Genomic DNA, 16,690 nt, shown 5'->3' with positions numbered 1-16,690 from the left:
CTGCTGATTTTTCAAAGAGGAATCTGAAACTGAGAAGGGGGCCCTGTAAGTGTTTAAGTCGGCCCTCTAACACTACACACTGTTCTGCTACCCCTGTCCTTAAGCTTGTGTTATATCTCCTTGTTCTTTTCCGCAGCGGACGGATTTCCTATAAGGATATGTACAATTTGTTGAGAATTATCTCACCTCCCCTTGGCTTAGGGAAGAACTGCCCTAATAGGGTAGCATACAAGGTTTGCAAACCCCAGCGACTTCGTCCACTCTCGGACGCTGCGTGGCAGTGCCCAGTGACCCGAATGAATGGCTGTGCACTTTATGACTCGCCTACACACAAGCACTTGCCCTACCAGACTGACTGGCTTTGGTTACGGATGCGGGACTGGAAACAAAGATTTCAAAGCCATTCTCTGACCGATGATAACACTCCGAGTCTCAGGCCCACTTTTGCTGAGCTCCATGTTGCTTCTCACCAGTGGATGGGATTATCTTAAGGCTCTTTTGCTAGTGACAGCTTTGTATCACAGTGTATTCATAAAGTTTAGACTAGAATCTGGAATTTAGATTTATTGTTGTTTACAACATTTCTTAAAAGTGTATTTTAAAGGTGTTAAAAAGTGTAGAGAAGGTAAAAGATGGCTAAAGAGAGGTTGAAAAAGTGAAAGCAGGAAAGTGAAATCGGTTCAGAAGGTTGGCTTTGTAACCTCTGTTTCCATGGACCATGTTGAGAATCCCCTTGATGTCTCTCTGCATGCTGAAGTAGACATCTTCCAGTACAATGCAGCCATTGCTCACTCTCGTCATTCTCCACCACTTACTTACTCACTCACTCACTCACTCCCACCATTACCATGACTCCCCCTCCTTGCCCAGACCCAGGCCCCACTCCTCCCCCAGGACATCAGGCCTCTCTGGGGCCTCTCTCATTCTGACCCCCCTGGGATCCATCTCCGTGCCCGCCCAGCCCCCGGGGCGAGGATGGCATCCACCTCCTCCATGTCTCTCTTGGAAATCTCAATAACAAAAGATTTCTGTTTTTGTTTGTTTGTTTGTTTTCCTCTTGGTTTGTTGTTGTTGTTTTATTTTTCTTTCTGTCATTTCTCCTCTGTGTCTCTAACCCCCCGCCCTCCCTTCTATTTTGGTTTTTGTTTCTCTGCTCTGTGAAGCGGCCGTATCAAGTACCGCGATATGTATGAGATGCTGCTCCACATGTCCCCACCCCTAGGTTTGGGGAAGAAATGCCCACCGAGAATCGCCTACAAGGTAGCCCTCCTCTCCTTGCCAATCCCCTCTGCTCGTCCCCTCCTTCCATTGGCTTACTCCTCAGCCAATCTCTGTGCTCCGCAATGTTCCCCTTGTTCCATGGTTTGCTTATTTTGCCAGCGCTCCAACACTTTTTTAATTGGTGTAGTTGCCCCTCCCTCCTCCCTGTCCTTCCTTTCCTCTTCCACTCTACCCTCGCAGCTTACCCTTTTAGCTTAAAAAGTTAGTTTGAGGATCCTGTCTGCGCTGAATACTAGCTATAAAGAAAGGTGTACTTATAAAATTAAAACAAAAGAACAACTAGAGGATAACGTTTAGGAAGATCAGAATTCATTTCTGTATTTTTTTTTTCAACATCATTCCCATGTAAAGGTTTTGTCCCTCACTCTGCATTGTGTAGGGGTTTTTGTATCATGTACTGTATGATGCACTGCTAGAGATAGCATGCACATTGCACACTACTAATATACTTAGGTTGGTTGTGAATGCTTGCTCATGTCTCTTGCAATATCCACACATACTCACATGTTTAACTAACTTAGTTATAATTACACAGGGGAAAGACTGTACTTCTTAATTAATTTAGAAAAAAAAAATGAGAGGACATTTTGTGTGTAGATACTGCTCCATACTACATAAATTTTTCATCTTGATGCCGTTTGTCTTTTTTTCAAAACCTGGTACACTATGTATCATTGTTTTCTTAACCCTTTTCTTAGCCCATCTTGCTCAGTCTACTCCCCAGTACCTTCAATATGATGGGTGTTTAGTTCTTTGTGGAGCAGTGTGTATTTTGTTTTTACGCCACGACAGTTGCAGACAGCAGTTTGTCCTTTTTGTATTTCTCTTATGAGTCTATCTTTCTCTCTGTGTCTCTCTCTTTCTCTTTCTCTTTTTTTCTCTCTCTCTCTCTCTCTCTCTCTTTCTTAACATCCCTTGTTATTCTACCATGTCTACTCTTTTTAGCCTCTCTGCATTCTCTTTGTCCTCTTCCTTCCTCTTCCTCTCTTTGTACAAGTGTGTGAATGTACTTCAGTTATTTTTTCCCTCCTGTTCCATTCTAATGGTCTGTTTTTACTCTTGCACTGCTACTGCTAGTTGATGTATGCTCTGTTTGTTACCGGGAGCTCAACTCTTTCCAGGATAGTGTCACACAGTTTAACACTGTGCACTATGTCATGGAGAACACACACACACACACACACACGCTACAATCACTTTCTTTAAGCAAACACTAAAGTCACTAGATAACAGCTGCTTACTGCTCACATTAAAAGCCATCATTGGCCCAAAAAGTAGCCACTATCTTTCACGGTGTATCTGTGTGAAGTTAGCACAGAGTCGAGCTCCCAAGACCTGTGAAGCACCTTCATGTGCACATGCTTCTTTCTCACTTTTCTGTCTATCAGTGTCAGTCTCACGCCAACACACCCTTGGCTGCAGATGGTAGCCTGTAGCAGTGAATGTGAATGTTTGACATATTCTCTTATTTTTTCTTATCTTTTTTAGATGAAGCAGTTTTGTGTGCTGCACAAACAAAGGTCTCACCTCTCTAACTACCAGTGCTAGTAGTGCTGCTACTTCCTCTTGCATTACTACTAATTCCACTACCACTAATTATAACAATACAAGTTTATAAAATAAAACATGTATACAATAAAATGTTTATGTAATAAAACATTTTATATAATTTAAAATAGTGATACTGATAATATCATAATCTTATTAGCCATAGATAACCATTAAATAACCATAAACATTTCAGTCAGTCTTAGCAGCACACAGGCTGCTTCATCTCAAAGAGAAGTGGTGTATGTGAGTGCCTCCACTGGACTGCTGAAGTGTGAGTGTCCCTAACCTGTTGCGCTCCCCTTCCGTGGCACCTGCAGCGTCTGGTGAAGATGAACATGCCCATAGCGGACGACAACACCGTCCACTTCACCTCCACCCTCATGGCTCTCATACGCACCGCCCTGGAGATTAAACTGGCGTCAGGTAAGGCCTTCGTCACTCGCAATTACAGTTAGAATTGTTTAATGATATGATTATTTTAGTCATAATGTATGTTTTAATTACTGAAAAAGAATGCCAAAATGATTAACATGTAGGCAAAGTATGCATGTCAATATTTGTAAATACATATTGTATACCTGATATATCATCTTAGTATGTAGGCTAAGTCTGATAACTAAATTGGCTTCTGCTTCTGTTTACACGCTGGTCTCATAGTATGTTTATTGTTGCTGACTGTGGTGAGGAGAACTGACAGGTTGCAGAGGCCAAGATCTAGAAGTGACAAAAAGGAGGATGTATGTGTGTTACTTTGTGAGGAACGGGGGTGCATTCATTATTATTACAGCACAGGAACAATCTGTATCCTTGTTTTTTAGTTGGAGGTGATGCAACCAGCACTGACAGAAACTTTTGCAGTGGGCTACTGTCTGCTCTGCTGTCAGCTAGACATGTTTTATTTGTTATGGGAAGAAGCTTTTTCAGGAGTGTACAGTATCTGGATGTGTGCAAGACGAAAGAGAAGAGTGTTTTTTATGATAATGGAAGCATGTTTTGTGAGGTTTGCAATTCCAGATACCCACACCACTAGTTCTGAGGCACCATTTACTCCCAACGAGTCGGAATCAAGAGGAAATGAGCAGAACGATGAAATAAATTAAAAAAAGATATTGCACATTAGAGGAATTTTATTGCAGTTAGCACTTTTCCTGTGATTTAAGTGCAGCGCTGTGTGTTTCTTTAATGGGCTTTTCTCTCTAATCCCATTTGGACTCATTAGTGTGTTTTGTGTTGTGTTGTGGGGTGTGTGCCGCCACGCTGAGTGGCTGATGGCACCATGTGTGTTTCTCAGACTCGGCTGCTCAATGTCTCTCATGGCACAAAGTTAACTATGCGTCATCTGCACTGCATCGTAACCACCTAAATCTGGAGGAAAGTTTTTATTTTTGCTTTGAAACATAGTCACACTTTGTAATGTTGCTTGAGAAAGCATAACAGATTTTGGTAGGCTGCGACTGTCTCTGTGTTGATAAAGCGAGGTCTCTTTTGCGGTTTCTCTCAGGGATGGTCGCCCAGCGGTTAAGTGACGCTGAGCTGAAGAAGGAGCTGGCAACAGTATGGCCTAACCTGTCACAGAAAACCATGGACCTTCTGGTGACGCCACACAAACGTATGCATTTCTAAGTAATGAATGTATAAACAAATGAAGTTGCATTTGGGTATTGCTAAATGAGATATCTTCAGCTAATTTAAGTGTTTCATATATTTAATGTATTTATTTGAACATCAGTGGACTATTCACAATAGATTTCTGCGTGACATCAGTTGACTGTTTGTTTGTGATGCCACCTTGTGGTGAAGATCCCACTTACCTCTATCACACTGTACTGTAGATATTACTGTATTGGCAGCTCTGTCACTGTTAACTGTTGGATTCAATACACTGTCCAATACACTAAAGGATGTTTTTATATGTCTTTGTTTTTACACTGTTATATGTCTCTGTTTTTACACACACTTTTTAAAATTCTACTGAATTCAAATTCTACTAGAATTTGAATTCTACTTTTTTATTTCTTTACTCGGAAAACATTTTTCATAAGGTGCCACCACATAAAGTTTGGGAATATTTATCAAATGTAGATTTAAATCTAAATTGTTTGTTTGATCTTTAATTTTAATCTCTTATCTTTTTTATCAGTTCGTTTTAATCTCTAGTTTATATTGCTTTATGAAACCGTTTTGCCATGATCTAACCGTAGATGCTGATATGGCATTAAACTGAAACTACTACTGCCACTATAATTGTTTTACTCTCTTTCATTCTTACACGCCTCAGCCAATGAACTGACGGTGGGGAAGGTGTACGCCGCATTAATGATCTTTGACTACTACAAGCAGAACCGGGCTCAGCGGCTTCAGAAGCAGAAGGAACAGGCTGCCGCTACCACCTCTGGTGGCAGCACCGCCAATCAGGTGAGGTGCTCTGCCTGCCACTGACAAACACCCTCCCCCTCCCCCCACACAAATGGAGTGTCTGAATGTGTTCTCTGTCTGTACAGGGCAATATGGGCGCACTCCTCAAACCAACACTGCCCCTCACTTACATGCAGGACGTGGATGTGAACAGCGTTGACTGTCCCTCCGACGCCCAAGCACACACCAGGCCCAGCTCCACGGCACTCAACAACGGCCGAACGCAGTGAGTGAGCCCCCCACACCTGCCCACTCAGCTAGGCACACTAAATGAACACTTACACTTATGACTAAATGTCCCTGTGAGGGACAACTCTATACAGAGAAACACATGTCTGACACTTGCTGAAAGTCATTTTTCACCCTTCACACTTCAGCATAATCACCACAATCACCATATTGCAGATAAACAACACCCTTTGCCTGGTTCCAGGTGCTGTAGATCTAACCGAGTTTTCCTCTCCCATCACAACTCCACACAGGCAAAGCCATGATGGCAACATTCGAGGGTCCTCTTCATGGGCCTCGGAGAAGCCACGAGAGGTCCAGAGGCCCAGTAAACGGATCATCCGGGGACCATCGGATGATACGGCAGATCCAACCACTGCCAAGGTACACAAGTGCGATCATGTGAACACAATTATCAGTAGAAATATTTTATGGAACAGTGTAGTATGTGTAGCTGTGTATTAAAAATATATTTGTACTTATATATGAAAATGCATCGTTATTTTGATGAGTCTATTGGGTTGAGGAGTAGTAATGGCTGTGTGTGTGTGTGTGTGTGTGTGTGTGTGTGTGTGTGTGTGTGTGTGTGTGTGTGTGTGTGTGTGTGTGTGTGTGTGTGTGTGTGTGTGTGTTTCTCCTCTGTAGGAGTCAGTAGAGTTGAGAAAGATGGAACACAGTGCCAACAGCGGAGCCTCGTCTTGTCTGGAGAGCCAGGGGAGGGCTGTGTCCATGCCAAAACTCAGCGCTGAGATGCAGGTACACTGCTGGTCTTACTCAGAGCTCATCTGAAGTCCCTTTCACACCAGCAACTGGAACATTCCCCTCACAGCGTCATGGTTGAATGGGAACATGGATTAATATTCCGGAAAATCTGTTTCCTCAATTTTCTCTCTTAAGACCTTCACTAAACATTTCCTGAAAAAAATTGCCTGTATGGCTGTGTTGTGAACACAAGCAGTATTGCCAACATTACTTCATACAATTCTGCCCAGATTATAACCTTTTGGGGCTTTTAAGGTCCAGCTTGTTCACAAAAAATGTGGTTGGCAGTAAATTCAATTGGATTTTGGGGTACTACCAACCTCTTGCAGAGCATTTGCTATCCTTTACCCTGGGCAAGTTATATAAAAAAGACTGCAGCTCTTCCTGACTGTTAGTTGCACATTTGAAGGGTGATATCTCTTCTTTCCTCTGGAGGCATGCAACAAGAAGAGTCTTAATTGTGTTACCTCAAGGCTCAGAATGCACTGATCAGGACAAATGGGGAGCTTGGCTGAGAGGGAATGATTGGGGGGCCATGTTTTGTCCTTGAGTGTCCACGTTCATGCTCTTATTAATAATGTATCCTATGGGAGATGCAGACATCACAGAGCAAGCATGGGAAATATGTAATATTTAAATTTCCAAAAACCTTCAAGCAAGAATGGGAAGTATTTTTCATAATTAAAAAGAAATCTGACATCAGAAAGGGGTGCTGAGGTACTAAGCAGTCCCACTGAGCTCTGGGACTTGCATTGATGTTCGTATACCTTCATTATAATCGTATGCTCTTTATGTCACAAAAAACCCTGCACAAGTCTGTCAGCAGCATTTTGAAAGCTTGCGTAATATTTGACTCAGTCAGAGAGGAAAAGCTCCTAATTTCATTATTAAATGAGCTCTATCTGAATGTGTGCTGGCCTGTTAGTCCTTTTTAACCACTGTGGCCCATGATAACAGCCTTCAGCCTCTCAGTCTGTGGTTTCAGCACTATCTCATATATGTGCAGTCCTCCTTTCGGGGGAATTTAATGGGTTGACTTTGCCCTCATTGAGTTGCAGTGGTTGGCATTGGTCCAGATCCAGCAGTTTGGCTCGGTCAAAAACAAAAGCGACACGGTGAGATATGTTTCCCCCGTGATGTCTCGGCCTTGGCAGGCGAAAAACAGCCAACTCATTGACAGCGAAAAAAAGTGAATTGTGTGCAGCCAGACAGAGAGCTTGAAGATTTCTGGTTATCATTGCACTGATATATTGCCAAGTGTTGAAACAAAGAAGGTGAGCCTCAAACCTACTGTAGCTTTTAAGTTCCCTTGAAGGAGTCCTTCATTAAAAAAAAGAAAATCTACTGTTGACATTATTGACATTTGCCCACCTACAGTATTTATCTCATTCCTCACTGAGTGCTTATTTCGGCCAGTGTTGCGTACAACCTGTCCAGGTGAATAACACTCATAAGGTTTAATCATGCGTTGCTTCTGTGTCTCTGTGTGTCTCACCTTGTTTTATCTCCTCTGTATGTCTTCCTGCCCTCGTTTCCAAACTTGTACTCTGACAGAGGAGCCACTCCAGACACTCCCCAGGGACGATGCTTGCTGTACGTACCCAATCATGTCCTCTGGTCATATCATAGACTGTTTCACAGGGCAGGTGGAGATAGGTACATGCTGAATGAGTTCAGTGGGTATTCAATAGCAGGATTTAGTTATTACTGGAATGAGATAATATCAGTGTATCAGTGTGTTAAATCATCTTAAATCATCAACAGTTTCAGACGACAGTTTTAATTTGTTCTGTATATTAAAAAACAAAGTACAGGCATGCTTTATTAAGATGATCATATTTCAGATAAATCTGTTCTAATCTGTTCTAAAACTTGTGTAGAACTTAAATTAAATAGAAATCTACACATAAGCATAGGGGCTAGACGCTATATAGACTAGCTTCACAGTCCTGTCACAAATGACTGACATGTCCTGATGCACTAGTATGCATGTAGAATTTTATATGTAAACATAGGACAGATTTTGGGCGCATTGCTCAAAAATATTGCTTATGTGCTTGTTTTTTGTAGTTTTTTGAAACTATTGCATGTATCATTGTTTATGCTCTCTACATTGTATGAACAGTGCATGCTGTAAATACATAGTGGTTTGTCATTGTACACTGTTACTCTGTTTGTCCTGGACAGATTTGTATGCAGTGCAGTAAATGTACCTGTTACAGCTCAGCTGTAAATCAGTATGCTGGCCTGTGTATGGGGGGGTGGAGGCTTAAGGATGACAGCCAGCCTTTTTATCATCACTGTATGGCAGATATAATAGCTCATTACCAGGACAGCTGATGGTCCAAGCATGCTTTTAAACGTCTGGCCCAGAGAGCCGGCCCGCTGGAAATGAGTGGTTTAGGGATACCTGGGTCAGCTGCCGTTGGCTGAACGCCTTAACCTTTGGCTGGCTGGCCAACACCTTTCAAAGCCATCAGGGAAAGAGCAGGGCGGATGGACTCAACACCAGGCTCATCTGCCAGACAGGATTGGAAAATAAATGGTTTAGAGGCTATATAACACTATATATTAGAGCACTGTATATTACCCCTCCATGTCCTAGCCAAACAAAGAAGTAGACGTCCTGAATACCAAACACACATTAAAGTCTGCAGGCCAGGGTTTCTTTCCTGTTATTAAATTATCATTTCAATAAAAAAATGACTGTTTGTTATTACTCTGCAGCCAATTCCTGACTCCAGTCCCATGAAGCGCTCGGCGTCCACCGTTGCACCACAGCGCCCCCAGGAGGTCAACCTGCGAGACTACACCTTGGAGAGGCCCGCTCAGGAGCGGCCTCATCACCATCATCACCACCACCGCTGCCACCACCGCAGGGACCGTGAGAAGAAGCAGAGGTCACTGGACAGGTCCCCCAATGGACAGCCTCCCAGTAATCTGGGTTAGTGGCTTCTTACAACATAACACAACACCTCATATTGCAAACAAAAACACGGTTGTCGATCCTGACATTGACACTTGCAAAACACTGCAATATGAGGAGCATATCCTTCTTCTGTCCATACATGCAGGGGTTAAAGTGGGGGGGGGACGGGGGGAACACAATTTTTTGAAAGATTTGAAGAACATTCATTTAAGACCACTTTAACAGGAAGTGGGGCTATTCCTGAGGTTATTTAGACAGGATTGAAATCATTTACATTTATTCTTTTAGCAGGCGCTTTTATCCGAAGTGACTTACATATGTCAATTACAGTAAAAAGGCCATTGTCATCAGAGCAACTTGGGGTTAAGTGCCTTGCTCAAGGGCACAACAGTGGAAAGCCAGGAATTAAACTCACAACTCTCACAACTTTCAGGCTACTACATGCTAGCCCAGTTCCTTAGCCACTGCGCTACCACGGCCCCAAATCAGAATCCAATTAGAATTTATGAACAAAAATTAATGTGAAAAAACAGCTCCACATCTACCTTCTCAGGATGATACCAGCATTAGTTAGATTAAATACTACCACAGATAATACTAACACCAGAATCCTTAAATCTGATGGTGGTAAAACAAACTCACTGAAATGTGGCAGCAGCAGCAGTGTGAGCAGGATGTCAAGCCCTTTCAGAGCCCTCTAGTAGCTGCGTGGGGGCCACAGCTCCCTGCTCGTAGCCGGGCATCATCTGGGGGAGAGATCAGTGTACCGCGCGGCGGTCTCGGGGTGCGGCCGAGGAGCCGCTCCGCTCCAGCTGGCCTTTATTACCTAGATAAAAGGGGCTGACAAACGCGCAGACCCAATGACCCGCTAATTTATGGGCGCCTCTCAGCATGACAGTGATGAGGGGAGAGAGGGAAGTGTTCACATGAAAAGTCCAAACACACACACAAGAACAAAAAAAACGTGACAGACTGTGCTTTTGTAGTGTGTGTGTTTAAGGAAGCCAAGCTCTAGAGGGAAGGGGAAATGGCCCAGACTGAAGGATATTTGAGTTTTGGGATGCTGTTAGCAGTCTGAATGTGTCCATCAGGAAGTTTTGCTGATATGGGTACATTTACAAATGAGATGTCTCATCTGCGATGAATTTCAGTTTATCAGATCATTCCATAAAATGTGGCCCTTGGATGCCACTGAAAACCTCTGTAGTAAACTTTCAACCACACCTGCTGTACAGTATACTCTTCTCTACTGTATGGCTGGGTAGGAAAAAGTCACTGTAACCTAGTATTTGCAGCCATTAGGGTTCAGCCATCAAGCCATTAGGGTTCAGCTATTCCAGGATGTGGCCACATTAACCTTGTCTGACCTCTGTCTGCCCTCAGTGATTTGTACTTTTATTTATAGTTCAAATTGTGACACCATCTCTTGCCATCCATCTCTGACATGGCAACTCAGGCACCACAGGCGAGCCTCCAGGGGACCCCTCGACCCGCGAGCGGGCGCACGACCGGGGCCGCTCGCACGAGAGGAAGCACCACTCGTCCTCCGGCGACAAGCAGCGCTACTACTCCTGCGACCGCTACAACAGCAGGGAGCACTGCGCCGGCGCCGGCGCCACCGCCACCAAGTCCACCACTGCCAGCTGTGCCACCTCCCCCAGCGAGGCCCATGAGCCCGGCCTCAACAAGCAGGTGGGACGGGGCGGCCATCTCCCCAGCCGACTTAGGCTCCAACATGAGTGTGACGCTGTCCGCTTTTGACGTTCGATTATTTTAGTTTCTGCAGTTATAAATGTTGGTTCTGCTACTCATGTCGGCACCTACATGCGAAAAAAAAGACACATTATTTAAAGGTGTCCTATGGTTATTATATACATGCCAACTAGGTAAGTTGCACTACACCTTGAGCAAGCATCCTCAGAATCTTAATTTGGCTTGTAGTTTAACATTAGCCTCAGAATTGACATAGTACATACACCAGGTTCTCACTCTATTCACATGCCATGTCAGCTGAGCACTCTTCTTCACATAGTGGAACCTCATATTCTAGAACCCCAAAATCAGCTGTTTTGACAGTCAGACATGAGACTCCAATCTCTGAACCCAAACTTCAGAACTGAAAATGATCACTCTGATTTGCCTGCCTTAACAGTGTGAAGAGCATGAAGGGTTAAAACTTTTGAGTACAGTAAAAGAAAGTGAGATTCCACTGAGGGCGAAAGCCATGACTTACTGTTCCCAGAGGGCCAATCACATAGTTTGACTTTGGTCTCTATGGGAGAGGTCTTCAGAGTGGTAATAATACAGCATCAAGAATGTGCCCCGACTTTCTACTTTTCTACTAGAGAATATCAGTTGTCTGGGTTTACGATGAATGGAAAGAAAATTAGATGAAATGTATTCAGAAGTCTTTTTTATTCTGTTCTCTTCTCTGTTTGATATTCTGTGCTCTTCTTGTGTCTAAGTTTGACTAACACAGTTGATTCTGTCTCTGTTGAAATTCAACTTCCTTTTTTTACTTCCAGCCTTCTAGTGCAACCTCTCATGGCTTCTCCTCTTTTCTGCTCTTTCTTCACCATTTATCTGTGCACATGTTTTTGTGTCTTTCCTACCATTGTTCTCCAACATCGAAAACGATGCTGGTCTATCCGTGTGGTCTTCTCTGTCACTAACCATTCATACTTTACTTTATCAAACTCTCAATGTTCTTGTATTTCCATTTTGTCCATTTGTCCTGTCCACTGTCCACTCTCATCTGCACTCTCCTATCCTTTCCTCTGCCTGTCCGTTGGGTGGACCTGTTCCCCACATCCCTTTCTGTTTTCTCCCCTCCGGCGTGTTACCGCCATTGTTTTTGTATTGTTTTGATTTGCTTCTTCACTTTTCATCTAGGGCAGTGGTTGGGTTAAGGGGAGCCCGGTGATGTCCACCTCGGGGGCTAGCACCCCCAGTCGCGGCCGCAGGCAGCTGCCCCAGACTCCCCTGACCCCTCGTCCCGGAGTGGCCTACAGGACTGCCAACTCCTCCCCCGTGTTCTTTGTGGTGGGCGCTCAGGCCGGGGCGCCCGCCAGCCCCTGCCGGCTGAGCCGCGGGCAGTCCGAGCACAACGCCCTCCTGCACAGCGGCCGCGAATCGCCGTCGTCCACCCCCTTTGTGCGCATCAGCTCGGAGCCGTTCCTGTGCCCGGCCGAGTTGTACGGTTCGGCAGCAGCAGCAGCACTTCCTCCTCCTCCTCCTCCTCCTCCTCAGCAGCAGCAGCTGCAGCCGCAGCCCTGCAACTTCCGGGACGAGGTGGCCGCTTTCCAGGAGTTGGTGTTAGGCACGCGCGCCATCGCCGTGGTGGGACACCCCCCTCCCCACCACACAGGGCCCCTCCCTCCCCCACTGCCGCCCCAGCTGTTCCGCGGGGTGCCCAATGGGTACCACTTGAACATGGGTGTCCCTGGCGGCGGCCAGATCCCCGAGGGCAGGGTGCCCCGGTACTACCTGGAGGCAGGGGAGGACGAATGGTGCTAGCATGGCTTTACCACATAACGGAGTGTTGCAGAGGTATTTGTTGAGGAAATTCGATGAGTTTTATCATCTTGCTCAAAGGGGTAGTAGTTTACACTGTTGTTACTTGTTGTTGTTGTTGTTGTGTGTGTGTGTGTGTGTGTGTGTGTGTATGCATCTGCTTTCAACTGAGTTTGCTGAGGGGATTCAGACAAAGGCCACCAAAGCAGAATATTTAAAGATGACCTGAAAAAAGTCAGTTATTTGTGACGACTTGAGTTGACCTGAAAATGTTTTTTAATATTTTGTTTGAAACAAGCATACAGTCTAGCACATGAACAATTTGCCTGGAAAGGTTTATGTCACAAAACGGTGGAATCTCTAGGTTGTGTTGTAACACAATGGTCTCTCCTCCTCGTTCTTGACTTTGTGTGAGAGCTGGCACTGTGGAGGCTTCTCTCCTGAAGAGTGGGTAGATAAGCAGTAGCCCATGGCACTGCATGGAGCAGGGTAGAACAGTACAAGCACTTCAGCACACAGTTCTGCCATTTCAAGAAGTGTTACGTCCACTGACCTGAGAACGGTAGTGTTTTCAGGGTGGACCATTAGACAGGGTGACAAAAAAAACCACTGCTACGAGTTGCGAGGAGATGAACGTTAGAGAAAATGCACAACAGGTGTGTTCTGTACTCAACTCTTTTCTGAGATTTTACCATGCCTGTGTGGAAGTTATATTCTCTATGGCAGATACACATATGTTACAACACAACCAGGTTTATTTTTTAATGGAAAGGGACGATGGTTGTTTTTGTTTGTTTTTGCTTGTTTGTTTTTGCTGCTGTTGACCATTCCTTGCACAAATGTGTGAAAATGGAGAGAGAAATGGATTATACATTTTGTTTCCTTTTTTGTATCATACTGTTGTGCATATTTTACCTAGTCATTGTGCTTTTTGTATATTGTAAAAACAAATGTGTTTTATGTAAATTGCTTACAGTTCACCATTTGTCAGGTCAAATTTTTCTTAAAGACTGCTTCAGATATTATTACGAAGTGCCTAACCTTTTAAATATATTGTAGTAACGATGCAAATTTGTTTTATAGTGCATCAACACTTGATTGAGGGAGCTGGACAAGGCAAAAATAGAAGTACAAGTTGATGTAGCAGAAGGCCTTATTTGGCAGCATAAATGGCACTGTATGTTTGGGAATGGGGAATGTTTTCGAATGGAAATGACCGTATGATTGCTTTTTTGGGGCTGAGTTTTTTTTTCCTAACCTTTAGTACAGCTGAATCGGTGGGGAAATGTGTAGCTCAGAAACATCTGATAATACTGCAGTAGTTCTATATTAGTCCACATGGGACTACATAGCCAGAGTTACACACTTTGCATGTTTAAATCTTGAACTTGGTTGAAAGGGGTTGTGAACAATATAGTGAAGGTGTACCTTTCTTCTTTTCTGGTAAGTCAGGACTCTATTGAGGAAGCATTGCTAGCTATTGCCTTCAAATTCTATGTTATGTTAGCAGAACACAAAAGAGAGCATGGAATTTTGCAGAGGTAAGAAGAGGAAAGACAGTGTGTGTTTGCCAACACTGTGCAGTGCTGTAAGACAGAGATACAGACCCATGATGAAAGTATGTGAGAAGTCAAGGACCTGGCAACAGTACAGTGGATCCCTCTGTGGTATTCCCACCCCCTGCTCTCCAACACACACACACACACACACACACACTCTTTCACTCGCTTTGAATAACACCTGTAAGAAAAGATGATCAATCGGCCATTTTACCCACTGACTAGTGATATGTACATGTAGCAATGATCAGAGCTCAATGCTGAATTCCCACAACACTCTGGTAATTCTGAATGTTTTGCGGTGGGTGGTTGAACCGCATAAGAATTGGCTGGTGAACAGTGTTATTATGACCATTGATAATTATTATGCTTGACCTGTCACCACCCGTATATCACTGCATTGACTTGATCCCACTCACCTGGAGCAGGTAAATGTACCTGAACCAGTAGGCCAGATGTCATCTGCTTGTTTGCAAGCCACAGCATGTTGGAGACACTGGGGGAGAGGGAGGGGGATATCTGGGGTCAGATGATTTCCTTGACCATAAACTCATCTGCGGTTCTGTATGTTTCCAGGGTTGTTGTAGAATCTTGTTCAAGTAGGGCTATGCAACAAGAAGACACTTTGAAAAAATACTTTATCCATTCTGTAGCTTTACCTGCTGGGCTATCTAGATCCAGGCTTCAGCATGATTGTGACCAAATGTTTTCTATAAAAAAAAACTGTAAAATGATGAAAAAATATATTTTAAAAAATGTATAACGGCACAATGACTTAAAAGGCGGATCCTTAGAATATGTTTAAACAATGAGTCAAACAGCAAGTTTATATATTTGCATGCATCAGGTTTACCCATTTTGTCGAAGGAAAACAGTTTTAAAAGAAACAAAAACAGTGCAGGTTATTTTTGTATGTGGCCTGACTGATCAGTTACCAAGGGGTACTTGGCTAAAAGAATGTGCATACAATAACATCCTCAGATTTATTATGACTGATTTGAAGTAGAGCATATTCTTTACATTCAGCATTCATTACATAGTTTCCCTATAAAATGTCCTCAGAGCTGGTCCACTCTAATGAATTTGTTTTGTATGCCTTTACACTCATCCTAGTCTTTTTAATGTCACAGTGCATTCCTATGTGGCGGAACATACTGTACACATCTGCATTCTGCACCCACTCTCTAAGTTGACCTAATCTGAAATCTCACAAATTCTCTCTGCACACTTCTTCCAGTTAAATGTGGCGTTTCCTCTTTAAAAAAAAAAAAGTAATGTTTGCATGGTCTGAAAAAAAAAATGTATGTGCACGTTTACATACACATTGTTTATCTTCGTACATTTTGATACAGTGTATTATTTTGTTTATTTTTAAATTACCTTTGATATAAATTATGGGGTTGAAAAAATAAAAATAAAAAAAACTTTATATCGATATGTATTGAAAAAAATGTGGTCAGTTCCTTCCATGTAACAAAGTTGGAACATACCTTATTTGGGTTCTGCAACTGATCGTTTGTTGCCTGATTTATGTTCAATGGCCAGACTTTAAATTCTGCTGTTGTTTCTACTTAAACATTTTGTATGAAGTCCTTGAAATTGAAAATAACTAAAACAAAAAATAAACACACTAACGTTGGCTGCTCACTGTGTTATTAATGGCTATACGTTTTAGAAGTATATCAGTAGTAGATAACCAAGGTATCAGTAGATAGAAGAAAAAACATTCCATGTGTTTTCCCTCACCAGAGTTAAGTCTTGGTAGGCCTACTAACACCAGTAAGAAGTGTAGCCGACCCATGGGGATTTCACGCGGTTATTTTATTGGTCTACACTGCTAATGTGGGCGGGGATCTGGATACACTTGCTTGTGATGAAGTTGGGTTGGATCAGAAGAGTCAAGACTGCTGGGGCCAGGGGTCTGGTTATGGATTGGCCTGCTTTGTGATCATTTTACAAACTTCGTCTTTAAAATCTATATTTACTTATAAAAGTCATATGATAGCATAATATTATTTTGACAAAGGGTTACTGTGAGTGTGTAGTTCATGCATGGGTGGGTTAGGGTGCCGAACTTGAAATAAATTCGAGTTGGTTAGGGACCTAAGCTCCTGAAATAATCAAGTCAACATAAATTAGCATCATGTGGCTACTTCAATTGTACTTTATCATAGCCACTCTACGTTGCACTTACGCAGTACTACACGTGAATTCGTCTGAAGTAGGTTCGGGACATTATACAGGTAAGTGTTTCAATTTTTTGTATTATTTTTTTTATAGCAAGAGCCTGTCCGAATTGCACTGACGCTTTTATCCCTTTGCCACAGACATGGATGCTCAAAGCAAACCCGGCACGTGATATGTGCATAATATTACAGTCTGTTACGTTTAGCTGATTCAGTGTGGTGGACTAAACCTTTGAAAATAGTATGTGGACCTGAACATACTGTTT

The 16,690-nt window shown here is 43.2% G+C and overlaps 1 protein-coding gene across 1 annotated transcript in view; it reads left to right on the top strand.

Annotated features, from left to right (window-relative positions):
- cacna1ba (calcium channel, voltage-dependent, N type, alpha 1B subunit, a) overlaps nt 1–15,877 on the top strand; it is a 99,352-nt gene extending 83,475 nt beyond the window's left edge. The window contains exons 43-53 of the mRNA XM_048242785.1: nt 1,164–1,260; nt 3,150–3,255; nt 4,334–4,441; nt 5,111–5,247; nt 5,334–5,473; nt 5,730–5,859; nt 6,121–6,231; nt 7,792–7,830; nt 8,965–9,181; nt 10,623–10,858; nt 12,059–15,877. Of these exons, the coding sequence (XP_048098742.1) occupies nt 1,164–1,260; nt 3,150–3,255; nt 4,334–4,441; nt 5,111–5,247; nt 5,334–5,473; nt 5,730–5,859; nt 6,121–6,231; nt 7,792–7,830; nt 8,965–9,181; nt 10,623–10,858; nt 12,059–12,682 (1,945 nt within the window). The 3' untranslated portion in view covers nt 12,683–15,877. The remainder of the gene's footprint in view (nt 1–1,163; nt 1,261–3,149; nt 3,256–4,333; nt 4,442–5,110; nt 5,248–5,333; nt 5,474–5,729; nt 5,860–6,120; nt 6,232–7,791; nt 7,831–8,964; nt 9,182–10,622; nt 10,859–12,058) is intronic.
- The last annotated feature ends 813 nt before the right edge of the window (nt 15,878–16,690 follow it).

The sequence above is a fragment of the Alosa alosa genome, chromosome 5 (assembly GCF_017589495.1).
Source record: "Alosa alosa isolate M-15738 ecotype Scorff River chromosome 5, AALO_Geno_1.1, whole genome shotgun sequence".
NCBI classification, from domain to species: domain Eukaryota; kingdom Metazoa; phylum Chordata; class Actinopteri; order Clupeiformes; family Clupeidae; genus Alosa; species Alosa alosa.
The sequence above is the reverse complement of the archived record's forward strand: the minus strand, read 5'-3'. Positions and strand labels throughout refer to the sequence as shown.